This window comes from Hemitrygon akajei, unplaced genomic scaffold (assembly GCF_048418815.1).
Source record: "Hemitrygon akajei unplaced genomic scaffold, sHemAka1.3 Scf000092, whole genome shotgun sequence".
Lineage (NCBI taxonomy): Eukaryota > Metazoa > Chordata > Chondrichthyes > Myliobatiformes > Dasyatidae > Hemitrygon > Hemitrygon akajei.
The window spans coordinates 2,806,636-2,834,183 of NW_027331978.1; the positions used below are offsets into that span (position 1 = coordinate 2,806,636).

General features: G+C 52.3%; 1 protein-coding gene across 2 annotated transcripts in view; it reads left to right on the forward strand.

Annotated features, from left to right (window-relative positions):
* LOC140722908 (NACHT, LRR and PYD domains-containing protein 3-like) overlaps positions 1–25,947 on the forward strand; it is a 133,501-nt gene extending 107,554 nt beyond the window's left edge. The window contains exons 7-12 of one of the 2 annotated variants that reach the window (XM_073037545.1): positions 19,538–19,624; positions 23,878–24,048; positions 24,202–24,372; positions 24,528–24,698; positions 24,854–25,021; positions 25,186–25,947. In XM_073037545.1, the coding sequence (XP_072893646.1) occupies positions 19,538–19,624; positions 23,878–24,048; positions 24,202–24,372; positions 24,528–24,698; positions 24,854–25,021; positions 25,186–25,288 (871 nt within the window). In that variant the 3' untranslated portion in view covers positions 25,289–25,947. The remainder of the gene's footprint in view (positions 1–19,537; positions 19,625–23,877; positions 24,049–24,201; positions 24,373–24,527; positions 24,699–24,853; positions 25,022–25,185) is intronic. The other variant, XM_073037546.1, reaches the window with a different exon arrangement.
* The last annotated feature ends 1,601 nt before the right edge of the window (positions 25,948–27,548 follow it).

Below are 27,548 nucleotides of genomic sequence, written 5' to 3' on the forward strand. Positions count from 1 at the left end.
CTCCTGTGGTATCTATCTTCCCCATCCCCCTTCCTCCTGTAGTATCTCTCTTCCCCATCCCACTTCCTCCTGTGGGATCTCTCTTCCACATCCCCCTTCCTCCGGTGGGTCATCTCTTCCCCATCCCCCTTCCTCCGGTGGGTCATCTCTTCCCCATCACCCTTCCTCCTGTGGGATCTCTTACCCATCCCCCTTCCTCCTCTGGTTTATCTCTTCCCCATCCCCATTCCTCCTTTGGGATCGCACGTCCATCCGACATCATTCTTTGGGATCTCTCATCCCCATCCCACATCCTGCGATGAAATTTATCATCCCAACCCCTTTCTTCATGTGGGATCTCTCTTCCCAAACCCGTCTGTTGGATCTCCCTTCCCCTTCCTCCTTCATGCTGTGAGCACTCTCTTCCCCATCCCCCTTCCACCTGTATGATCTCTCTTCCCCATCCCCCTTCCTCCTGTATGATCTCTCTTCACCATCCCTCCTCTTCCTGTGGGATCTCTCTTCCCCATCCCCCTTTCTCCTGTGGTATCTCTCATCCCATCCCCCTTCCTCTTGTGGTATCTCTCTACCCCATCCCCCTTCCTCATGTTGGTTCTCTCTTCCAAATCCCCCTTTATGCTGTGGGCTCCCTCTTTCCCAGCCCCCTTCCTCCTGTGGGATCACTGTTCCCTATCCCTCTTCTTCCTGTGCTTTCTCTCTTACCCATCCCCCTTCCTCATGTTGGATCTCTCTTCCAAATCCCCCTTCCTCCTGTGGGATCACTGTTCCCTGTCCCTCTTCCTCCTGTGCTTTCTCTCTTAACCATCCCCCTTCCTCATGTTGGATCTCTCTTCCAAATCCCCCTTCCTCCTCTGGGATCTCTGTTCCCATTCCCCTCTTCCTGTGACATCTGTCTTTGTCGTATCCCTTCCTCCTGTGGGATCTCTCTTCCTCTTCCTCCTGTGGGATCTCTCTTCCTCTTCCTCCGGAGGGATATTTCATCCCCATCGTCTTTCTTACAGTGGGATCTCTCTTCCCCATCTCCCTTCCTCCTGTGGGAATTCTCTTCCCCATCTCCCTTCCTCCTGTGGGATCTCCGTTTCCTACCCCTCTTCCTCCTGTGCGTTCTCTCTTCCGCATTCCCCTTCCTCCTGTGGAAATTCTCTTCCCCATCTCCCTTCCTCCTGTGGGATCTCCGTTTCCTACCCCTCTTCCTCCTGTGCGTTCTCTCTTCCGCATGCCCCTTCCTCCTGTGGGATCCCACTTCCCCATAGCTTTTCCACCTGTGGGATCTCTAAGCCAAACTCTTTCCTCATGTTGGAGCTCTCTTCCAAATCCCCCTTCCTCCTGTGAGATCTCTGTTCCCATTCCCCTCTTCCTGTGGGATCTCTCTTCCCCATGCCCCTTCCTCCGGTGAGACATCTGTTACCCATCGCCCTTCCTCCTGTGGTATGTCTCTTCCCCATCCCTCTTACTCCTGTGGGATCTCTCTTCCACATCCCCCTTCCTCCAGTGAGTCATCTGTTTCCCATCCCCCTTCCTCCGGTTGGTCAACTCTTCCCCATCACCCTTCCTCCTGTGGGATCTCTCTTCCCCATTCCGCTTCCCCCTTTGTGATCACTCGTCCATCTGAATTTCTCCTGTTGGATCTCTATTCACCATCTCCCTTTCTCCTGTGGGGCCTCTGTTCCCATCCCCCACTCTTCTTTTGGAATCTCTCCTCCACATCTTCCTTCATATTGAGGGATCTATCTGTTCCACATCCCTCTTCCTCCTGTGGGATCTCACTTCCCCATCGCTTTTCCTCCTGTGGGATCTCTTATCCCTCCCCCTTCCTCATGTTGGAACTCTCTTCCAAATCCCCCTTCCTCCTGTGGGATCTCTGTTCCCATTCGCCTCTTCCTGTGACATCTGTCTTTCTCGGGTCCCTTCCTCCTATGGGATCTCTCTTCCTCTTCCTCCTGTGGGATCTCTCTTCCTCTTCCTCCTGTGGGACCTCTCTTCCTCTTCCTCCTGTGGGATATCTCATCCCCATCGTCTTTCTTACAGTGGGATCACTCTTCCCCATCCCCCTTCCTCCTGTGGGAATTCTCTTCCCCATCTCCCTTCCTCCTGTGGGATCTCTTACCCATCCCCCTTCCTCCTCTGGTTTATCTCTTCCCCATCCCCATTCCCCCTTTGGGATCGCACGTCCATCCGACATCATTCTTTGGGATCTCTCATCCCCAGCCAACATCCTCCGATGGAATTTATCAACCCAACCCCTTTCTTCATGTGGGATCTCTCTTCCCAAACCCGTCTGTTGGATCTCCCTTCCCCTTCCTCCTTCATGCTGTGAGCACTCTCTTCCCCATCCCCCTTCCACCTGTATGATCTCTCTTCCCCATCCCCTTTCCTCCTGTATGATCTCTCTTCACCATCCCTCCTCTTCCTGTGGGATCTCTCTTCCCCATCACTCTTTCTCCTGTGGTATCTCTCTTCCCATCCCCCTTCCTCTTGTGGTATCTCTCTTCCCCATCCCCCTTCCTCATGTTGGATCTCTCTTCCAAATCCCACTTTATGCTGTGGGCTCTCTCTTTCCCAGCCCCCTTCCTCCTGTGGGATCACTGTTCCCTATCGCTCTTCCTCCTGTGCTTTCTCTCTTACCCATCCCCCTTCCTCATGTTGGATCTCTCTTCCAAATCCCCCTTCCTCCTGTGGGATCTCTGTTCCCATTCCCCTCTTCCTGTGACATCTGTCTTTGTCGTGTCCATTCCTCCTGTGGGATCTCTCTTCCTCTTCCTCCTGTGGGACTCTCTTCCTCTTACTCCGGTGGGATATTTCATCCCCATCGTCTTTCTTACAGTGCGATATCTCTTCCCCGTCCCCCTTCCTCCTGTGGGAATTCTCTTCCCCATCTCCCTTCCTCCTGTGAGATCTCCGTTTCCTACCCCTCTTCCTCCTGTGCGTTCTCTCTTCACCATCCCCCTTCCTCCTGTGGGATCCCACTTCCACATCGCTTTTCCACCTGTGGGATCTCTAAGCCAAACCCTTTCCTCATGTTGGATCTCTCTTCCAAATCCCCCTTCCTCCTGTGAGATCTCTGTTCCCATTCCCCTCTTCCTGTGGCATGTGTCTTTCTCGTGTCCTTTCCTCCTGTGGGATCTCTCTTCCTCTTCCACCGGTGGGATATCTCAACCCCATCCTCTTTCTTACAGTGGGATCTCTCTTCCCCATCCCCCTTCCTCCTGTATGATCTCTATTCACCCTCCCTCCTCTTCCTGTGGGATCGCTCTTCCCCATCCCCCTTTCTCCTGTGGTATCTCTCTTCCCATCCCCCTTCCTCTTGTGGTTTATCTCTTCCCCATTCCCCTTCCTCATGTTGGATCTCTCTTCCAAATCCCCCTTTATGCTGTGGGCTCTCGCTTTCCCAGCCCCGTTCCTCCTGTGGGATCACTGTTCCCTGTCCCTCTTCCTCCTGTGCTTTCTCTCTTAACCATCCCCCTTCCTCATGTTGGATCTCTCTTCCAAATCCCCCTTCCTCCTCTTGGATCTCTGTTCCCATTCCCCATTTCCTGTTTCATCTGTCTTTGTCGTGTCCCTTCCTCCTGTGGGATCTCTCTTCCTCTTCCTCCTGTGGGATCTCTCTTCCTCTTCCTCCGGAGGGATATTTCATCCCCATCGTCTTTCTTTCAGTGCGATCTCTCTTCCCCATCCCCCTTCCTCCTGTGGGAATTCTCTTCCCCATCTCCCTTCCTCCTGTGGGATCTCCGTTTCCTACCCCTCATCCTCCTGTGCGTTCTCTCTTCCGCATCCCCCTTCCTCCTGTGGGAATTCTCTTCCCCATCTCCCTTCCTCCTGTGGGATCTCCCTTTCCTACCCCTCTTCCTCCTGTGCGTTCTCTCTTCCGCATCCCCCTTCCTCCTGTGGGATCCCACTTCCCCATCGCTTTTCCACCTGTGGGATCTCTAAGCCAAACTCTTTCCTCATGTTGGATATCTCTTCCAAATCCCCCTTCCTCCTGTGAGATCTCTGTTCCTATTCCCCTCTTCCTGTGGGATCTCTCTTCCCCATGCCCCTTCCTCCGGTGAGACATCTGTTACCCATCGCCCTTCCTCCTGTGGTATCTCTCTTCCCCATCCCTCTTACTCCTGTGGGATCTCTCTTCCACATCCCCCTTCCTCCAGTGAGTCATCTGTTTCCCATCCCTCTTCCTCCGGTGGGTCATCTCTTCCCCATCTCCCTTACTCCTGTGGGATCTCTCTTCCCGATTCCTCTTCCTCCTTTGTGATCACTCGTCCATCTGAATTTCTCCTGTGGGATCTCTATTCACCATCTCCCTTTCTCGTGTGTGACTTCTGTTCGCATCCCCCACTCTTCTTTTGGAATCTCTGCTCCACATCTTCCTTCATATTCAGGGATCTATCTGTTCCACATCCACCTTCATCCGATGGGATTTACCTTCCCCACCACCTTTCTTCCTGTCGGATCTGTCTTCCACAACCCTGCTGTTGGATCTCCCTTCCCCTTCCCCCTTTATGCTGTGGGCTCTCTCTTTCCCAGCCCCCTTCCTCCTGTGGGATCACTGTTCCCTATCCCTCTTCCTCCTGTGGTATCTCTCTTCCCATCCCCCTTCCACCTGTGGGATCTCTCTTCACCATCCCGCTTCCTCCTGTGGGATATTTCCTTCCCCATCCCAATTCCTCTTGGGGTATCTCTCTTCCCGATCCCCCTTCCTCATGTTGGATCTCTCTTCCAAATCCCCCTTTATGCTGTGGGCTCTCGCTTTCCCAGCCCCCTTCCTCCTGTGGGATCACTGTTCCCTGTCCCTCTTCCTCCTGTGCTTTCTCTCTTAACCATCCCCCTTCCTCATGTTGGATCTCTCTTCCAAATCCCCCTTCCTCCTCTTGGATCTCTGTTCCCATTCCCCATTTCCTGTTACATCTGTCTTTGTCGTGTCCCTTCCTCCTGTGGGATCTCTCTTCCTCTTCCTCCTGTGGGATCTCTCTTCCTCTTCCTCCGGAGGGATATTTCATCCCCATCGTCTTTCTTACAGTGGGATCTCTCTTCCCCATCCCCCTTCTTCCTGTGGGAATTCTCTTCCCAATCTCCCTTCCTCCTGTGGGATCTCCGTTTCCTACCCCTCATCCTCCTGTGCGTTCTCTCTTCCGCATCCCCCTTCCTCCTGTGGGAATTCTCTTCCCCATCTCCCTTCCTCCTGTGGGATCTCCGTTTCCTACCCCTCTTCCTCCTGTGCGTTCTCTCTTCCGCATCCCCCTTCCTCCTGTGGGATCCCACTTCCCCATCGCTTTTCCACCTGTGGGATCTCTAAGCCAAACTCTTTCCTCATGTTGGATCTCTCTTCCAAATCCCCCTTCCTCCTGTGAGATCTCTGTTCCCATTCCCCTCTTCCTGTGGGATCTCTCTTCCCCATGCCCCTTCCTCCGGTGAGACATCTGTTACCCATCGCCCTTCCTCCTGTGGTATCTCTCTTCCCCATCCCTCTTACTCCTGTGGGATCTCTCTTCCCCATCACCCTTCCTCCTGTGGGATCTCTCTTCCCCATTCCTCTTCCTCCTTTGTGATCACTCGTCCATCTGAATTTCTCCTGTTGGATCTCTATTCACCATCTCCCTTTCTCCTGTGGGTCCTCTGTTCCCATCCCCCACACTTCTTTTGGAATCTCTCCTCCACATCTTCCTTCATATTGAGGGATCTATCTGTTCCACATCCCCCTTCCTCCTGTGGGAATCTCTGTTCCTTATCCCTCTTCCTCCTGTGGGATCTCACTTCCCCATCGCTTTTCCTCCTGTGGGATCTCTTATCCCTCCCCCTTCCTCATGTTGGATCTCTCTTCCAAATCCCCCTTCCTCCTGTGGGATCTCTGTTCCCATTCGCCTCTTCCTGTGACATCTGTCTTTCTCGGGTCCCTTCCTCCTATGGGATCACTCTTCCTCTTCCTCCTGTGGGATCTCTCTTCCTCTTCCTCCTGTGGGACCTCTCTTCCTCTTCCTCCGGGGGGATATCTCATCCCCATCGTCTTTCTTACAGTGGGATCTCTCTTCCCCATCCCCCTTAATCCTGTGGGATTGCTCTTCCCCATCCCCCTTCCGCCTGTGGGATCTCTCTTCGCCATCGCCCTTCCTCCTGTGGTATCTATCTTCCCCATCCCCCTTCCTCCTGTAGTATCTCTCTTCCCCATCCCACTTCCTCCTGTGGGATCTCTCTTCCACATCCCCCTTCCTCCTCTGGTTTATCTCTTCCCCATCCCCATTCCTCCTTTGGGATCGCACGTCCATCCGACATCATTCTTTGGGATCTCTCATCCCCATCCCACATCCTGCGATGAAATTTATCATCCCAACCCCTTTCTTCATGTGGGATCTCTCTTCCCAAACCCGTCTGTTGGATCTCCCTTCCCCTTCCTCCTTCATGCTGTGAGCACTCTCTTCCCCATCCCCCTTCCACCTGTATGATCTCTCTTCCCCATTCCCCTTCCTCCTGTATGATCTCTCTTCACCATCCCTCCTCTTCCTGAGGGATCTCTCTTCCCCATCCCCCTTTCTCCTGTGGTATCTCTCATCCCATCCCCCTTCCTCTTGTGGTATCTCTCTACCCCATCCCCCTTCCTCATGTTGGATCTCTCTTCCAAATCCCCCTTTATGCTGTGGGCTCCCTCTTTCCCAGCCCCCTTCCTCCTGTGGGATCACTGTTCCCTATCCCTCTTCTTCCTGTGCTTTCTCTCTTACCCATCCCCCTTCCTCATGTTGGATCTCTCTTCCAAATCCCCCTTCCTCCTGTGGGATCACTGTTCCCTGTCCCTCTTCCTCCTGTGCTTTCTCTCTTAACCATCCCCCTTCCTCATGTTGGATCTCTCTTCCAAATCCCCCTTCCTCCTCTGGGATCTCTGTTCCCATTCCCCTCTTCCCGTGACATCTGTCTTTGTCGTATCCCTTCCTCCTGTGGGATCTCTCTTCCTCTTCCTCCTGTGGGATCTCTCTTCCTCTTCCTCCGGAGGGATATTTCATCCCCATCGTCTTTCTTACAGTGGGATCTCTCTTCCCCATCTCCCTTCCTCCTGTGGGAATTCTCTTCCCCATCTCCCTTCCTCCTGTGGGATCTCCGTTTCCTACCCCTCTTCCTCCTGTGCGTTCTCTCTTCCGCATCCCCCTTCCTCCTGTGGAAATTCTCTTCCCCATCTCCCTTCCTCCTGTGGGATCTCCGTTTCCTACCCCTCTTCCTCCTGTGCGTTCTCTCTTCCGCATGCCCCTTCCTCCTGTGGGATCCCACTTCCCCTTAGCTTTTCCACCTGTGGGATCTCTAAGCCAAACTCTTTCCTCATGTTGGAGCTCTCTTCCAAATCCCCCTTCCTCCTGTGAGATCTCTGTTCCCATTCCCCTCTTCCTGTGGGATCTCTCTTCCCCATGCCCCTTCCTCCGGTGAGACATCTGTTACCCATCGCCCTTCCTCCTGTGGTATGTCTCTTCCCCATCCCTCTTACTCCTGTGGGATCTCTCTTCCACATCCCCCTTCCTCCAGTGAGTCATCTGTTTCCCATCCCCCTTCCTCCGGTTGGTCAACTCTTCCCCATCACCCTTCCTCCTGTGGGATCTCTCTTCCCCATTCCTCTTCCCCCTTTGTGATCACTCGTCCATCTGAATTTCTCCTGTTGGATCTCTATTCACCATCTCCCTTTCTCCTGTGGGGCCTCTGTTCCCATCCCCCACTCTTCTTTTGGAATCTCTCCTCCACATCTTCCTTCATATTGAGGGATCTATCTGTTCCACATCCCTCTTCCTCCTGTGGGATCTCACTTCCCCATCGCTTTTCCTCCTGTGGGATCTCTTATCCCTCCCCCTTCCTCATGTTGGAACTCTCTTCCAAATCCCCCTTCCTCCTGTGGGATCTCTGTTCCCATTCGCCTCTTCCTGTGACATCTGTCTTTCTCGGGTCCCTTCCTCCTATGGGATCTCTCTTCCTCTTCCTCCTGTGGGATCTCTCTTCCTCTTCCTCCTGTGGGACCTCTCTTCCTCTTCCTCCTGTGGGATATCTCATCCCCATCGTCTTTCTTACAGTGGGATCACTCTTCCCCATCCCCCTTCCTCCTGTGGGAATTCTCTTCCCCATCTCCCTTCCTCCTGTGGGATCTCTTACCCATCCCCCTTCCTCCTCTGGTTTATCTCTTCCCCATCCCCATTCCCCCTTTGGGATCGCACGTCCATCCGACATCATTCTTTGGGATCTCTCATCCCCAGCCAACATCCTCCGATGGAATTTATCAACCCAACCCCTTTCTTCATGTGGGATCTCTCTTCCCAAACCCGTCTGTTGGATCTCCCTTCCCCTTCCTCCTTCATGCTGTGAGCACTCTCTTCCCCATCCCCCTTCCACCTGTATGATCTCTCTTCCCCATCCCCTTTCCTCCTGTATGATCTCTCTTCACCATCCCTCCTCTTCCTGTGGGATCTCTCTTCCCCATCACTCTTTCTCCTGTGGTATCTCTCTTCCCATCCCCCTTCCTCTTGTGGTATCTCTCTTCCCCATCCCCCTTCCTCATGTTGGATCTCTCTTCCAAATCCCACTTTATGCTGTGGGCTCTCTCTTTCCCAGCCCCCTTCCTCCTGTGGGATCACTGTTCCCTATCGCTCTTCCTCCTGTGCTTTCTCTCTTACCCATCCCCCTTCCTCATGTTGGATCTCTCTTCCAAATCCCCCTTCCTCCTGTGGGATCTCTGTTCCCATTCCCCTCTTCCTGTGACATCTGTCTTTGTCGTGTCCATTCCTCCTGTGGGATCTCTCTTCCTCTTCCTCCTGTGGGACTCTCTTCCTCTTACTCCGGTGGGATATTTCATCCCCATCGTCTTTCTTACAGTGCGATATCTCTTCCCCGTCCCCCTTCCTCCTGTGGGAATTCTCTTCCCCATCTCCCTTCCTCTTGTGAGATCTCCGTTTCCTACCCCTCTTCCTCCTGTGCGTTCTCTCTTCACCATCCCCCTTCCTCCTGTGGGATCCCACTTCCACATCGCTTTTCCACCTGTGGGATCTCTAAGCCAAACCCTTTCCTCATGTTGGATCTCTCTTCCAAATCCCCCTTCCTCCTGTGAGATCTCTGTTCCCATTCCCCTCTTCCTGTGGCATGTGTCTTTCTCGTGTCCTTTCCTCCTGTGGGATCTCTCTTCCTCTTCCACCGGTGGGATATCTCAACCCCATCCTCTTTCTTACAGAGGGATCTCTCTTCCCCATCCCCCTTCCTCCTGTATGATCTCTCTTCCCCATCCCCCTTCCTCCTGTATGATCTCTATTCACCCTCCCTCCTCTTCCTGTGGGATCGCTCTTCCCCATCCCCCTTTCTCCTGTGGTATCTCTCTTCCCATCCCCCTTCCTCTTGTGGTATATCTCTTCCCCATTCCCCTTCCTCATGTTGGATCTCTCTTCCAAATCCCCCTTTATGCTGTGGGCTCTCTCTTCCCCATCCCCTTTCCTCCTGTGGGATCTCTCTTCCTCTTCCTCCGGTGGGATATTTCATCCCCATCGTCTTTCTTACAGTGGGATCTCTCTTCCCCATCCCCCTTCCTCCTGTTGGAATTCTCTTCCCCATCTCCCTTCCTCCTGTGGGATCTCTCTTCCCCATCCCCCATCCTCCTGTGGGATCTATCTTCCACATCCCCCTTCCTCCTGTGCGATCTCTCTTCCCAATCCCCCTTCCTCCTGTGGGATCTCTCTTCCCCATCCCCCTTCCTCTCTGGGTCCTCTGTATGATCCTCTCTGGGTCTCATGGCCACTCAACCTGTGGGATCTCTCTTTCCCAAACCCATTCCTCCTGAGTTATCTCTCCGACTCATCACCCATCCTCCTGTATGATCTCTCTTCCCCATTCCCTTTCCTCCTGTATGGTCTCTCTTGCCCATCCCCCTTCCTCCAATATGATCTCTCTTCCCCATCGCCCTTCCTCCTGTATGATCTCTCTTCCCCATCCCCTTTTTTCCTGTATGATCTCTCTTCCCCATCCCCTTTCCTCCTGTATGGTCTCTCTTCCCCATCCCCCTTCCACCTGCATGATCTCTCTTCCCCATCCCCCATCCTCCGGTATGATCTCTCTTCACCATCCCTCCTCTTCCTGTGGGATCTCTCTTCACCATCCCCCTTCCTCCTGTGGTATATCTCTTCCCATCCCCCTTCCTCCGGTGGGATCTCTCTTCACCATCCCCTTTCCTCCTGTGAGATCTTTCCTTCCCCATCGCCCTTCCTCTTCTGGTATCTGTCTTTCCCATCCCCCTTCCTCCCGTGGGATCTCTCTTCCCCATCTGCCTTCCTACCGTGGGGTCTCTTACCCATCCCCCTTCCTCCGCTGGTTTATCTCTTCCCCATCCCCATTCCTCCTTTGGGATCGCACGTCATTCCGACATCCTTCGTTAGGATATCTCATCCCCATCCCACTTCCTCAGATGGGATTTATCTTCCCCACCCCCTTTCTTCCTGTGGGATCTCTCTTCCCAAACCCTGCTGTTGGATCGCCCTTCCCCTTTCTCCTTCATGCTGTGAGCTCTGTCTTCCCCACCCCTTTTCTTCCTGTGGGATCTCTCTTACCCATCCAACATACTCCTGTTGGATCTCTGTTCCCCATCCTCCAATCCTCTTGTGGGATCTCCCTTGCCATCTCCCTTCCATCTGTGGGATCTCTCTTCACCATCCACCTTCATGTTGCTGGGCCTCTGTTCCCTTTCCCCTCTTCCTGTGGCATCTGTCTTTCACATCTCCCTTCCTCCAGTGGGATCTCTCTTCCCCATCTCCTTTCCTCCAGTGGGATCTCTCTTCCCCATCCCACTTCCTCCTGTGGGATTGCTCTTCCCCATCCCCATTCCTCCTGTGGGATCTCTCTTCCCCATCTCCCTTCCTCCTGTGGGATCTCTTACCCATCCCCCTTCCTCCTCTGGTTTATCTCTTCCCCATCCCCATTCCTCCTTTGGGATCGCACGTCCATCCGACATCGTTCTTTGGGATCTCTCATCCCCATCGCACTTCTTCCTATGGGATTTACCTTCCCCACACCTTTCTTCCTGTGGGATCTCTCTTCCCAAACCCTGCTGTTGGATCTCCCTTCCCCTTCCTCCTTAACGCTGTGAGCTCTCTCTTTCCCACCCCCTTTCTTCCTGTGGGATCTATCTTCACAAACCCTGCTGTTGGATCTCCCTTCCCCTTCCTCCTTCATGCTATGAGCTCTCCCTTACTCACCCCCTTTCTTCCTGTGGGATCTCTATTACCCATCCCACATACTCCTGTGGGATCTCTGAGCCCAATCCTCCAATCCTCTTGTGGGATCTCCCTTCCACATCTTCCTTCCTCTTCAGGGATCTATCTCTTCCCCATCTCCATTCCATCTGTGGGATCTCTCTTCACCATCCACCTTCATGTTGTTGGGCCTCTGTTCCCTTTCCCCTCTTCCTGTGTCATCTGTCTTTCTCACCTCCCTTCCTCCAGTGGGATCTCTCTTCCCCAACTCCTTCCTCCAGTGGGATTCTCTCTTCCCCATCTCCTTTCCTCCTGTGGGATCTCTCTTCCCCATCCCACTTCCTCCTGTGGGATTGCTCTTCCCCATCCCCATTCCTCCTGTGGGATCTCTCTTCCTCATCCCCCTTCCTCCTGTGGGATCTCTCTTCCCCATCCCCCTTCCTCCTGTGGGATCTCTCTTCCCCATCCCGCTTCCTCCTGTGGGTCCTCTGTTCTCATGCCCCCTCAACCTGTGCGATCTCTCTTTCCCAAACCCATTCCTCCTGAGTTATCTCTCCGACTCATCACCCATCCTCCTGTATGATCTCTCTTCCCCATTCCCTTTCCTCCTGTATGGTCTCTCTTCCCCATCCCCCTTCCTCCAATATGATCTCTCTTCCCCATCGCCCTTCCTCCTGTATGATCTCTCTTCCCCATCCCCTTTCCTCCTGTATGATCTCTCTTCCCCATCCCCTTTCCTCCTGTATGGTCTCTCTTCCCCATCCCCCTTCCACCTGCATGATCTCTCTTCCCCATCCCCCTTCCTCCTGTATGATCTATCTTCACCATCCCTCCTCTTCCTGTGGGATCTCTCTTCCCCATCCCCCTACCTCCTGTGGTATCTCTCTTCACATCCCCCTACCTCCGGTGGGATCTCTCTTCACCATCCCCCTTCCTCCTGTGAGATCTTTCCTTCCCCATCCCCCTTCCTCTTGTGGTATCTGTCTTCCTCATCCCCTTTCCTCCTGTGGGATCTCTCTTCCTCATCTCCCTTCCTACTGTGGGATCTCTTACCCAACCCCCTTCCTCCTCTGGTTTATCTCTTCCCCATCCCCATTCCTCCTTTGGGATCGCACGTCCATCCGACATCCTTCGTTGGGATATCTCATCCCCATCCCACTTCCTCGGATGGGATTTATCTTCCCCTCCCCCATTCTTCCTGTGGGATCTCTCTTCCCAAACCCTGCTGTTGGATCGCCCTTCCCCTTCCTCCTTCATGCTGTGAGCTCTCTCTTTCCCACCCCCTTTCTTCCTGTGGGATCTCTCTTACCCATCCCACATACTCTTGTGGGATCTCTGTTCCCCATCCTCCAATCCTCTTGTGGGATCTCCCTTCCACATCTTCCTTCCTCTTCAGGGATCTATCTCTTCCCCATCTCCCTTCCATCTGTGGGATCTCTCTTCACCATCCACCTTCATGTTGTTGGGCCTCTGTTCCCTTTCCCCTCTTCCTGTGGCATCTGTCTTTCTCATCTCTCTTCAACCAGTGGGATCTCTCTTCCCCAACTCCCTTCCAACAGTGGGATCTCTCTTCCACATCTCCTTTCCTCCTGTGGGATCTCTCTTCCCCATCCCACTTACTCCTGTGGGATTGCTCTTCCCCATCCACATTCCTCCTGTGGGGTCTCTCTTCCGCATCTCCCTTCCTCCTGTGGGATCTGTTACCCATCCCCCTTCCTCCTCTGGTTTATCTCTTCCCCATCCCCATTCCTCCTTTGGGATCGCACGTCCATCCGACATCGTTCTTTGGGATCTCTCATCCCCATCGCACTTCTTCCGATGAGATTTACCTTCCCCACACCTTTCTTCCTGTGGGATCTCTCTTCCCAAACCCTGCTGTTCGGTCTCCCTTCCCCTTCCTCCTTCATGCTGTGAGCTCTCTCTTCCCCACCCTCTTTCTTCCTGTGGGATATCTCTTCCCAAAATCTGCTGTTGGATCTCCCTTCCCCTTCCTCCTTCATGCTGTGAGCTCACTCTTCCCCACCCCCTTTCCTCCTGTGGGATCTATCTTCACAAACCCTGCTGTTGGATCTCCCTTCCCCTTCCTCCTTCATGCTATGAGCTCTCTCTTCCCCACCCCCTTTCTTCCTGTGGGATCTCTCTTACCCATCCCACATACTCCTGTGGGATCTCTGTTCCCCATCCTCCAATGCTCTTGTGGGATCTCCCTTCCACATCTTCCATCCTCTTCAGGGATCTATCTCTTCCCCATCTCCATTCCATCTGTGGGATCTCTCTTCACCATCCACCTTCATGTTGTTGGGCCTCTGTTCCCTTTCCCCTCTTCCTGTGCCATCTGTCTTTCTCATCTCCCTTCCTCCAGTGGGATCTCTCATCACCAACTCCCTTCCTCCAGTGGAATCTCTCTTCCCCATCTCCTTTCCTCCTGTGGGATCTCTCTTCCCAATCCCACTTCCTCCTGTGGGATTGCTCTTCCCCATCCCCAGTCCTCCTGTGGGATCTCTCTTCCCCATCTCCCTTCCTCCTGTGGGATCTCTTACCCATCCCCCTCCCTCCTCTGGTTTATCTCTTCCCCATCCCCATTTCTCCTTTGGGATCGCACGTCCATCCGACATCCTTCTTTGGGATCTCTCATCCCCATCGCACTTCTTCCGATGGGATTTACCTTCCCCACACCTTTCTTCCTGTGGGATCTCTCTTCCCAAACCCTGCTGTTGGATCTCCCTTCCCCTTCCTCCTTCATGCTGTGAGCTCTCTCTTTCCCACCCCCTTTCTTCCTGTGGGATCTCTCTTACCCATCCCCTTACTCCTGAAGGGCCTCTGTTCGAATACCCGCCACTTACTGTCGGATACACCCACATCCTGTGGGGTCTCTCTTCAGAAGGAATGGGGAAGGGGAAGGGAGATCGAACAGCAGGAAGGATGGGAAGAGAGATCACACAGGAGGAAGGGGGATGGGGAAGAGAGATCCCAGAGGAGGAAGGGACATCAGAAAGACAGATTCCACAGGAAGAGGGGAATGGGAATAGAGGCCCAACAGCAGGACGGGGTACAGTGAAGAGAGAGCCCAGAGGAGGTCAGATGGACGAGTGATCTAAAACCAGGAAGGGGAATGTGGAAGGGAGATCCCTTAAGAAGAGTGTGATTCCCTCTCTCCCTTTCTCCTGTGCGGCCTCCGTTCCAATCCCCAAACTTCCTGTGGGATCGCTCTTCCGCATCCCCCTTCCTCCTGTGGGATCTCTCTTCCCGATCCCCCTTCCTCCTGTGGGTCCACTGTTCTCATGCCCCCTCAACCTGTGGGATCTCTCTTTCCCAAACCCATTCCTCCTGAGTTATATCTCCGACTCATCACCTATCCTCCTGTATGATCTCTCTTCCCCATCCCCTTTCCTCCTGTATGATCTCTATTCCCCATCGCCCTTCCGCCTGTATGATCTCTCTTCCCCATCCCCTTTCCTCCTGTATGATCTCTCTTCCCCATCCCCTTTCCTCCTGTATGGTCTCTCTTCCCCATCCCCCTTCCACCTGTATGTCTCTCTTCCCCATCCCCCTTCCTCCTGTATGATCTCTCTTCACCATCCCTCCTCTTCCTGTGGGATCTCTCTTCCCCATCCCACTTCCTCCTGTGGTATCTCTCTTCCACATCCCCCTTCCTCCTGTGGTATCTCTCTTCCCCATCGCCCATCCTCCTGTGGGATCTCTCTTCCACACCCCCCTTCGTCCTGTGGGATCTCTCTTCCCCATCCCCGTTCCTCCAGTGGGTCCTCTGTTCTCATGCCCCCTCAACCTGTGGGATCTCTCTTTCCCAAACCCATTCCTCCTGAGTTATCTCTCCGACTCATCACCCATCCTCCTGTATGATCTCTCTTCCCCATCGCCCTTCCTCCTGTATGATCTCTCTTCCCCATCCCCTTTCCTCCTGTATGATCTCTCTTCCCCATCCCCTTTCCTCATCTATGGTCTCTCTTCCCCATCCCCCTTCCACCTGTATGATCTCACTTCCCCATCCCCCTTCTCCCTGTATGATCTCTCTTCCCCATCGCCCTTCCTCCTGTATGATCTCTCTTCCCCATCCCCTTTCCTCCTGTATGATCTCTCTTCACCATCCCTCCACTTCCTGTGGGATCTCTCTTCCCATCCCCCTTCCTCCGGTGGGATCTCTCTTCGCCATCCCCCTTCCTCCTGTGGGATCTTTCCTTCCCCATCCCCCTTCCTCTTGTGGTATCTATCTTCCCCATCCCCCTTCCTCCTGTGGAATCTCTCTTCCCCATCTCCCTTCCTACCGTGCGATCTCTTACCCATCCCCCTTCCTCCTCTGGTTTAACTCTTCCACATCCCCATTCCTCCTTTAGGATCGCACGTCCATCCGACATCCTTCGTTGGGATATCTCATCCCCATCCCACTTACTCGGATGGGATTTATCTTCCCCACCCTTTTCTTCCTGTGGGATCTCTCTTCCCAAACCCTGCTGTTGGATCTCCCTTCCCCTTCCTCCTTCATGCTGTGAGCTCTCTCTTCCCCACCCCATTTCTTCCTGTGGGATCTCTCTTACCCATCCCACATTCTCTTGTGGGATCTCTGTTCCCCATCCTCCAATCCTCTTGTGGGATCTCCCTTCCACATCTTCCTTCCTCTTCAGGGATCTATCTCTTCCCCATCTCCCTTCCATCGGTGGGATCTCTCTTCACTATCTACCTTCATGTTGTTGTGCTTCTGTTCCCTTTCCCCTCTTCCTGTGGCATCTGTCTTTCTCATCTCCCTTCCTCATGTGGGAACTCTCTTCCCCATCCCCCTTCCTCCTTTGGGATCTCTCATCCCCATCCCACTTCATCTTGTGGGATTGCTCATCCCCATCTCCTTCCCTCCTGTGGGATCTCTCCTCCCCATCCCACTTCATCCTGTGGGATTGCTCTTCTCCATCCACCTGCCTCCTGTGGGATTTCTCTTCCCCATCTCCCTTCCTCCTGTGGGATCTCTTACACATCCCACTTCCTCCTCTGGTTTATCTCTTCCCCATCCCCATTCCTCCTTTGGGATCGCACGTCCATCCGACATCCTTCTTTGGGATCTCTCATCCCCATCCCACATCCTCCGATGGAATTTATCTTCCCAACCCCTTTCTTCATGTGGGATCTCTCTTACCCATCCCCTTACTCCTGTACGGCCTCTGTTCGAATTGCCGCCACTTCCTGTCGGATACACCCACATCCTATGGGGTCTCTCTTCAGAAGGAATGGGGAAGGGGAAGGGAGATCCAGCAGCAGGAATGATGGGAAGAGAGATCCCACAGGAGGAAGGGGGATGGGGAAGAGAGATCCCACAGGAGGAAGGGGAATGGGGATGAGAGATCCCAGAGGAAAAAGGGGGATAGGGAAGAGAGATCCCACAGGAGGATGGGGGATGGGTAAGAGAGATCCCAGAGGAGGAAGGGACATGAGAAAGACAGATTCCACAGGAAGAGGGGAATGGGAACAGAGGCCCAACAGCAGGAAGTGGTGCAGTGAAGAGAGAGCCCAGAGGAGGTCAGATGGACGAGTGATCTAAAACCAGGAAGGGGAATGTGGAAGGGAGATCCCATAAGAAGAGTGTGACTCCCTATCACCCTTTCTCCAGTGCGGCCTCCGTTCCCATCCCCACACTTCCTGTGGGATCGCTCTTCCCCATCCCCCTTCCTTCTGTTGGATCTCTCTTCCCCATCCCCCTTCCTCCTGTGGGTCCTCTGTTCTCATGCCCCCTCAACCTGTGGGATCTCTCTTTCCCAAACCCATTCCTCCTGAGTTATCTCTCCGACTCATCACCCATCCTCCTGTATGATCTCTCTTCCCCATCCCCTTTCCTCCTGTATGATCTCTCTTCCCCATCCCCTTTCCTCCTGTATGGTCTCTCTTCCCCATCCCCCTTCCTCCTGTATGATCTCTCTTCACCATCCCTCCTCTTCCTGTGGGATCTCTCTTCCCCATCCCCCTTCCTCCTGTGGTATCTCTCTTCCCAATCCCCCATCCTCCTGTGGGATCTCTCATCCCCATCCCCCTTCCTCCTGTGGGTCCTCTGTTCTCATGCCCCCTCAACCTGTGGGATCTCTCTTTCCCAAATCCATTCCTCCTGAGTTATCTCTCCGACTCATCACCCATCCGCCTGTATGATCTCTCTTCCCCATTCCCTTTCCTCCTGTATGGTCTCTCTTCATCATCCCTCCTCTTCCTGTGGGATCTCTCTTCCCCATCCCCCTTCCTCCTGTAGTATCTCCCTTCCAATCCCCCTTCCTCCTGTGGGATCTTTCCTTCCCCATTCCCAGTCCTCCTGTGGTATCTCTCTTCCCCATCCCCCATCCTCCTGTGGGTTCTCTCCTTCCCCATCCACCTTCGGCCTGTGGGATCTCTCTTCCCCATCCACCTTCCGCCTGTGTGGTCTTCGTTCCCATTCCCTCCACTTCCTGTGGGATCCTACCCCATCCCCCTTCCTACTTTTAGATCGCTCGTCCACCCTACCTCCTCCTGATCTCTCTTCGCAATCCCGCTTCTTGCTGTTCGGCCTCGGTTCCCATTCCCTCTTCCTGTGGCATCTGTCTGTCTCATCTTCCTTCCTCCAGTGGGATTTTTCACCCCATTCCTCTTCCTCCATTGTGATCACTCGTCCATCTGAATTTCTCCCGTGGGATCTCTATTCACCATCTCCCTTTCTCGTGTGTGGCCTCTGTTCCCATCCCCCACTCTTCTTTTGGAATCTCTCCTCCACATCTTCCTTCATATTAAGGGATCTATCTGTTCCACATCCCCCTTCATCCAATGGGATTTATCATCACCACCACCTTTCTTCCTGTGGGATCTCTCTTCCCCAACCCTGCTGTTGGATCTCCTTTCCCCTTCCCCTTTAATGCTGTGGGCTCTCTCTTTCCCAGCCCCCTTCCTCCTGTGGGATCTCTGTTCCCTACCCCTCTTCCTCCTGTGCGTTCTCTCTTCTGAATCCCCCTTCCTCCTGTGGGATGTCACTTCCCCATCGCTTTTCCTCCTGTGGGATCTCTTAGCCATCCCCTTTCCTCATGTTGGATCTCTCTTCCAAATCCCCATTCCTCCTGTGGGATCTCTGTTCCCATTCCCCTCTTCCTGTGGCATGTGTCTTTCTCGTGTCCCTTCCTCCTGTGGGATCTCTCTTCCTCTTCCTCCAGTGGGATATCTCATCCCCATCCTCTTTCTTACAGTGGGATCTCTCTTCCCCATCCCCCTTCCTCCTGTGGGATCTCTTACCCATCCCCCATCCTCCTCTGGTTTATCTCTTCCCCATCCCCCTTCCTCCTGTGGGATCTCTCTTCCCCATTCCACTTCCTCCTGTGGGATTGCTCTTCCCCATCCCCCTTCCTCCAATGGGATTTATCTTCCCCACCCCCTTTCTTCCTGTGGGATCTCTCTTCCCATCCCACATACTCCTGTGGGATCTCTGTTCCCCATCCTCCAATATTCTTGTGGGATCTCCCTTCCACATCTTCCTTCCTCTTCAGGGATCTATCTCTTCCCCATCTCCCTTCCATCTGTGGGATCTCTCTTCACCATCCCCCTTCATGTTGTTGGGCCTCTGTTCCCTTTCCCCTCTTCCTGAGGCATCTATCTTTCTCATCTCCCTTCCTCCAGTGGGATATCTCTTCCCCATCCGCCTTCCTCCTCTGGGATCTCTCTTCCCCATCCCACTTCCTCCAGTGGGATCACACTTCCCCATCCGCCTTCCTCCTCTGGGATCTCTCTTCCCCATCCCCATTTCTCCTGTGGGATCTCTCTTCACCATCCCCCTTTCTCCTGTGGGATCTCTCTTCCCCATCCCCCTTTCTCCTGTGGGATCTCTCTTCCCCATCCCCCTTCCTCCTGAGGGATCTCTCTTCCCCATCCCCCTTTCTCCTGTGGGATCTCTCTTCCCCATCCCCCTTCCTCCAGAGGGATTTCTCTTCCCCATCCCCCTTCCTCCTGTGGGATCTCTATTCACCATCACACTTTCTCGTATGGGGCCTCTGTTCCCATCCCCCACTCTTCTTGTGGGATCTCTCTATCCCATCCCTTTAGCTCGTGTGGGTCTATTTCAAAATGTCCCATTGACATTTCTGCATTTCGGTCAGGAACACTTTTCTCTCTATCGGGGAATGGGACAGAATATGTGGAGATTACAGGGTCACACCGACAGACTAAATCACCCACGTTCGGCGAATACCCTGGAGCTGGGCAGTGAGGGACATTGACAGTGATGGGAACTCCGATCAGTGATTTACTGAAGGGTTTAATGTTTCCTGAAATATCCGAGTGAGAGAAATTCACCCAGACCCACGGTTTGAATCACTTTGTTCATCAATCTGTCTGTTTGTGTTTAGACTTGGGGAAAACCAACTGGGAGATTCAGGAGTTAAACTGGTGTCTGCAGCTCTGAGGAACCCGGAGTGTAAAATACAGAGACTGGAGTAAGTACCAGACTGTGGGAGATTGTGTTTACAGTCACTGGGTGTCTGACAATGAACATTAGTGTGATCAGTAGAAACAAAGAAACATAGAAAACATACAGGACAATACAGGCCCTTCGGCACACAAAGCTGTGCTGAACATGTTTCTACCTTAGAATTACCTCGGTTTTACCCATAGCCCTCCATATTTCTAAGCTCCATGTAGCCATCCTGGAGTTAAAAGATCCGATCGTTTCCCCCTCCACCACCGCCGCCAGCAGCCCATTCCACGCACTCACCACTCTCTGTGTAAAAAAACTTACCCCTGACATCTCCTCTGTACCTACTTCCTAGCATCTTAAAGTATGCCCTCTCGTGTTAGCCATTTCAGCCCTGGGGAAAAGCCTCTGACTATCCACACGATCAATCCCTCACATTATCTTGTACACCTCTATCAAATCACCTCTCATCCTCTGTCTCTCCAAGAGAAAAGGCCGAGTTCACTCAACCTATTCTCATAAGGCATGCTCCCCAATCCAGGCAACATCCTTGTAAATCTCCTCGACACCCTTTCAATGGTTTCCATGTCCTTACTATAGTGAGACGACCAGAACTGAGCACAGTACTCCAAGTGGGGTCTGATCAGTGTCTTATATAGCTGCAACATATAACCATAACAGCACGGAAACAGGCCATCTTGGCCCTTCTAGTCCGTGCCGAACGCTTACTCTCACCTAGTCCCACCGACCTGCACTCAGCCCATAACCCTCCATTCCATTCCTGTCCATATTCCTATGCAATTTTACTTTAAATGACAATACCGAACCTGCCTCTACCACTTCTACTGGAAGCTCATTCCACACAGCCACCACTCTCTGAGTAAAGAAATTCCCCCTCGTGTTACCCTTAAACTTTTGCCCCTTAACTCTCAAATCATTCCTCTTGTTTGAATCTCCCCTACTCTCAATGCAAAAAGCCTATCCACGTCAACTCGATCTATCCCCATCATAACCTGTCAACTCTTAAACATTACCTCTCGACTCTTAAACTCAATCCCATGACTGATGAAGGCCAATACACCGTACGCCTTTTTAGCTACAGAGTCAACCTGCATAGCAGCTTTGAATGTCCTATGTACTCGGACCCCAAGATCCCTCTGATCCTCCACACTGTCAAGACTCTTACCATTAACACTATATTCTACCAGCATATTTGACCTACCAAAATGAACCACTTCACACTTATCTGGGTTGAACTCCATTTGCAACTTCACAGCCCAGTTTTGCATCCTTTTGGTGTCCTGCTGTGATCTCTGACAGCCCTCCACACTATCCACAACACCCCCAACCTTTGTGTCATCAGCAAACTTACTAACACTACCCTCCACTTCCTCATCCAGGTCATTTATAAAAATCACAAAGACTAGGGGTCCCAGAACAGGTCCCTGAGGCACACCACTGGTCACCAAACTCCATGCAGAATATGACCCATCTACAACCACTCTTTGTCTTCTGTAGGCAAGCCAGTTCTGGATCCACAAAGCAATGTCCCCTTGGATCTCATGCCTCCTTACTTTCTCAATAAGCCTTGCATGGGGTACCTTATCAAATGCCTTGCTGAAATCCATACACCCTACATCTACTGCTCTACCTTCCGGTCCCGGTGACTTATCCAAATTGATGCTTTCCAAAAGCTCCACCCCATCCTCTTTCTTAATATCTACATTCTCAAGCTTTTCAGTCCACTGCAAGTCATCCCTACAATTGCCAAGATCCTTTTTCCGTTATGAATACCGAAGCAAATGGTTTATTAAATACCTCCGCTATTTCCTCCGGTTCCATACACACTTTTCCATTGTCACACCAGTTTGATCCTATTCTGTCACATCTTATCCTCTTGCTCTTCACATACTTGCAGAATGCTTTGGGGTTTTCCTTAATCCTGTCCGCCAAGGCCTTCTCATGGCCCCTTCTAGCTCTCCTGATTTCATTCTTAAGCTCCTTCCTGCTAGCCTTATAATCTTCCAGATTCATATCATTAACTCGTTTTTTGAACCTTTCATAAGCTCTTCTTTTCTTCTTGACTTGATTTACAACGGCCTTTGTGCACCATGGATCTTGTACCCTATCATCCTTTCCATGTCTCATTGGAACGTACCTACTCAGAACCCCATGCAAATATCCCCTGAACATTTTCTACATTTGTTCGGTACGTTTCCCTGAGAAAATCTGTTTCCAATTTATGCTTACAAGTTCCAGCCTGATAGCCTCATAGTTCTCCTTTCTCCAATTAAAGGTTTCCCTAACTTGTCTGTTTCTATCCCTCTCTAATGCTATGGTAAAAGAGATAGAATTGTGATCACTATCTCCAAAATGCTCTCCCACTGAGAGACCTGACACCAGGCCAGGTTCATTTCCCAATAGCAGATCAAGTACAGCCTCTCCTCTTGTAGGCTTATCTACATATTGCGTCAAGAAACCATCCTGAAAACACCTAACAAATTCCACCCCATCTAAACTCCTCACTCTAGAGAGCTGTCAATCAATATTTGGGAAGTTAGAATCTCACACCTCAACAACCCTGTTATTATTACTCCTTTCCAGAATCTGTCTCCCTTTCTGCTCCTCGATGTCCCTGTTACTGTTGGGTGGTCTATACAAAACACCCAGTAGAATTATTGACCCCTTCCTGTTTCTAACTTCCACCCACAGAGACGCCGTAGACAACCCCTCCATGACGTCCTCCTTTTCTGTAGCCGTGACACTATCTCTGATCAACAGTGCCAGGTCCCCACCTCTTTTGCCTCCCTCACTGTCCTTTCTGAAACAATTAAAGCCTGGCATCTGAAGTAGCCGTTCCTGCCCCTGAGCCATCCTAGTCTCTCTAATGACCACCACATCATAGATCCAAGAGCTGAACCACGCTCTAAGCTCATCCGCTTTATTCCTTGCATTAAAATAAACACATCTGAAACCATCGGACAGAGTGCCTCCCTTCTCTATCACCTGCGTACCCTCCTTTCACACTGACTCCAAATTCTCTCTATTTGTGAGCCAACTTCCCTCTCCTCCATCACATCAATTTGGTTCCCTCCCCCCAGCAATTCTAGTTTAAACTCTCCCCAGTAGCCTTAGCAAACCTTCCTGCCAGGATATTGGTCCCCCGGGAATTCAAGTACAACCCGTCATTTTTGTACAGGTCACACCTGCTCCAAAAGAGGTCCTAATGATCCAGAAATCTGAATCCCTGCCTCCTGCTCCAATCCCTCAGTCAATGCATTTATCCTCCACCTCATCCTAATCTTATTCTCACTGTCACGTGGCACAGGACCTGCTTCTCAACTTCCTTTCTACCTCCCTGTAGTCTGCTTTCAGGACCTCTTCCCTTTTCCTACCTATGTCATTGGTACCAATATGTACCACGACCTCTGGCTGTTCTCCCTCCCACTGCAGGATATCTTGGACGTGATCAGAAAATCCCGGACCCTGGCACCTGCGAGGCAAACTACTATCTGAGCTTCTTTACTGCGTCCACAGAATCATCTGTCTGACCCCCTAACTATAGTCCTCTATCTCTGCTGCCTTCCTCTTCCTTTCCCCACCCTTCTGAACCACAGGGCCAGACTCTGTGCCAGAGGTGTAGCTGTTGTTGCTCCCTCTCCAGCCGTACTCGAACAGGATAACTTATTGTCAAGGGGTACAGCCACAGGGGTACTCTCTAGAACGTGCTTCTTGCCCTTCCCTCTCCTGACTGTGGCCCACTTCTTCAGTCTCCCGTGGCCCCGGTGTGACCACCTGCCAGTAACTCCTCTCTATCACCTCCTCACTCTCCCTGACCAGATGAAGGTCATCGAGCTGCATCTCCAGTTCCCTAACTCGGTCCCTAAGGAGCTGCAGCTCGACACACCGGGTGCAGATGTTGCCGTCCAGGAGGCTGGGAGTCTCCAGGATCTCCCACATCTGACACCGAGCACAGAAGACCAGCCTCACACACATACTCTCTGTCTGTATTGTAAACAGATAACCTACCTCGCCTCGACCATTTATCGCCGAAGCCCCGTTGAGCCAAAGCCTTCCTACTCTGTCTCCCGCTCCTCTGACGCTCGCTCTGTAAATCTGTCTTCCTTTTAAACTCTTCTCGCTGTTCTCACTGGCCGACTTGCGCAGTCGTGCTGAAGAAAAACAAATCAGTAATTGTGTTACTGATAAACACTGGGGATTTGTACCGTCTCCTGTCTCTCTGTGTCCATCACCCTCATTCTCTCTCATCTCCAGGCTGAACAGTGTCGGTCTCACAGATTCTGGTGCCGAGGATCTCGCCTCCGCTCTCAGTACAAACCCATCACTGACGGAGCTGAGCCTGAGTGAGAATAAACTGGGAGATTCAGGAGTGAAATTGGTGTCTGCGTCTCTGAGGAACCCGGAGTGGAAAATACAGAAATTGCTGTAAGTACCAGACTGTGGGAGATTGTGTTTACAGTCACTGGGTGTCTGACACTGAACGTTAATGTGATCAATAATTGTGTTACTGATAAACACTGGGGATTTTTACCGTCTCCTGTCTCTGTGTCCTTCACCCTCACTCTCTCTCATCTCCAGGCTGAGGAATGTCGGTCTCACAGATTCTGGTGCCGAGGATCTCGCCTCCGCTCTCAGTACAAACCCATCACTGACGGAGCTGAACCTGAGTGGTAATAAACTGGGAGATTCAGGAGTGAAACTGGTGTCTGCGGCTCTGAGGAACCCGGAGTGTAAAATACAGAAACTGGGGTAAGTACCAGACTGTGGGAGATTGTGTTTACAGTCACTGGGTGTCTGACACTGAACATTACTGTGATCAGTAATTGTGTTACTGATAAACACTGAGGATGTGTACCGTCTCCTGTCTCTCTGTGTCCTTCACCCTCACTCTCTCTCATCTCCAGGCTGTGGGCTGTCGGTCTCCCAGATTCTGGTGCCGAGGATCTCGCCTCCGCTCTCAGTACAAACCCATCACTGACGGAGCTGGACCTGAGTGGTAATAAACTGGGAGATTCAGGAGTGAAACTGGTGTCTGCGGCTCTGAGGAACCCGGAGTGTAAAATACGGACACTGTGGTAAGTACCAGACTGTGGGAGATTGTGTTTACAGTCACTGGGTGTCTGACACTGAACATTACTGTGATCAGTAATTGTGTTACTGATAAACACTGGGGATTTGTACCGTCTCCTGTCTCTCTGCGTCCTTCACCCTCACTCTCTCTCATCTCCAGGCTGTTCCGTGTCGGTCTCACAGATTCTGGTGCCGAGGATCTCGTCTCCGCTCTCAGTACACACCCATCACTGATGGAGCTGAACCTGGGATCAAACTCTCTGACAGACCGATCTGTCCCCGCTCTCCGCCGCCTCATACAGACCCTCCCGATTCTGGAGCGGATCCAGTGAGTGTTTGTGTTAATGATCAATGTGATAAAATATCAGCGGATCCGCGGTTTTTCTGGTTATATTTGTCTGTGAGTGTTGTTGAAACATTAACCCCGGTCCCCTGTTACTGATACTGTTGTGTCATCTGTTTATTTCATCTTTATTTTCCCATCCATTTCAGGCTGCCGGACAATCGGTTCAGTCGGACCGGGGGGAAGGAACTGAGATCTCTGCAGGAACTCAGACCCGGACTGACAGTGATCTGTGAACATCTGAATGTGTGAACATCCCCGCCCGCGGGATGGGGACATTTGGCCGACTCCCCGCCCTCCCCTTTAACTCCCGACCTTACCTTTAATGGCCGCGCGCCCGGGGTGATTCCCAACAATTTAAAAGGAACCGGCTCTGGTCTCGCGCTGTGCGTCGCTCGGAACGGTCCCGCCGTGACGTATTTCCGCCTGTTGTCCGGCGGGACAGCTTCCGCCGGATGTGCGTTGTTGGAGACTCCCACGTGACACCCCGGGGAATTTCCCAGACCGGAAGAGCCCGGGGGCCGGGGCTCAGTCTGGGACACCGGTGTCCCGGGGTGGGGGGGATGATCCCGGGAGAGAATCCTTTTGCTCCCTTTGCTGAGGACGGTGCATTCGGCAGCCTGGCCGATATAATGATGTTAAATTGACAAATCCCTCGGCAGTGACCCTGGATCTGCAGCGATGCCGGACACGGCCCTGAAGTGTGATTTTATAATCATCAGTTCCCAGATGCAGAGTGACGGTGAAAGACGGGACTGATTATTCAACCGGTCACTTCTTGTCGCTGGTCAGTTAATTGTGTGTGACTGTGAGTGAGTCGGGAGCAGCTTAATTATTCCCGCACGTCAGAAGCTTATACATTGTTTAATTTACATTTGTCATGATGAAATCAATAAACCGCTGTAACTTCCTGTCCTGCTGCCGGAGAGTTTTATTTGAGGTTTCTGCTGCCCCCCGCACCCTGTGCACTGCAACAGTGGGTCGGAGCTCCTCACACTGACACAGCAGCGTCTCAGCTCCAGGCTGAGGCAGGTCGGACTGGCAGAGTCTGGGTGTTCAGGATCTCATCTCCACCCAACCCCCTTTCTGGCTAACTAACGCGCTCCTGCTCCCCGCAGACAGATAAAATCGACGTGAGTCCACTGAGGTCCGAAGTACGAGAGGGATGGGGAATGGAAAACCGGCGTCACCACAGAGTGAATTTCCCTCCACTCCGTCCCGTCACACACACACCCGGGGTCAGACACAGAGTGAATCTCCCTCCACACCGTCCCATCACACACTCCCGGGGTCAGACACAGAGTGAATCTCCCTCCACACCGTCCCATCACACACTCCCGGGGTCAGACACAGAGTGAATTTCCCTCCACTCCGTCACGTCACACACACACCCGGGGTCAGACACAGCGTGAATCTCCCTCCAAATTGTCCCATCATACATTCCCAGATCAGACACAAAGTTAGGCTCAGACACAAAGTTAAGCTCCCTCAACACCGTCCCATCACACACTCCCGGGTTCAGACACAGAGTGAAGCTCCCTCCACACCGTCCCAACACAAACTCCCTGAGTCAGGCACAGAGTGAATCTCCCTCCACACTGTCCCATGACACAGGCCGGGAGTCACACACAGTGTGAAACTCACTCCGCACCGTCCCATCACACACTCCCGGGGTCAGACACAGAGTGACTCTCCCTCCGGCTAAAGACGTTCCCCATCATCTCCGTTTTAAACAATGCATCTCTATCCACACCCGAGGAAATCCGCAGATGCTGGAATTCAAGCAACACACACAAAGTGGAACACAGCATGTCAGGCAGCGTCTATAGGAAGAAGCACTGTCGACGTTTCTGGCCGAGACCCTTCATCAGGACTAACTGAAAGAAAAGATAGCAAGATATTTGAAAGTAGGAGGGGGAGGGGGAAATGCAAAATGATAGGAGAAGACCGGAGGGGGTGGGGTGAAGCTGAGAGCCGGAAAGTTGATTGGGAAAAGAGATACAGAGCTGGAGAAGGGAAAGAATCAAGGGACGGGAGGCCTAGGGAGAAAGAAAGGGGGAGGGCAGCACCAGATGGAGATGGAGAACAGGCAGAGTGATGGGCAGCGAGAGAACAAAAAGGGGAGGGGGAAGTAAATAAATGAATCAGGGATGGAGCATTTCCGCCTCTGATCTCTCTCTCTTGATCTTACACACACACACACACACACACACACACACACACACACACACACACACACACACACACACACACACACACACACACACACACACACACACACACACACACACACACACACACACACACACACACACGCACGCACAAGCACAGAAACTATTCAGAATAACTGAGGGACTGTTCGGAACGTTGCCGTTCAGAATGCCACATATCACAGATCGATTTCTTGAATTAAGTTGCCCAAAAACGCACATTAAAACAACAGATGATGGGAGTTTGAGGTAAAATTAAAATACTGGAAACTAATAAAGTCTGATAGCAATTGTAGCAAGTG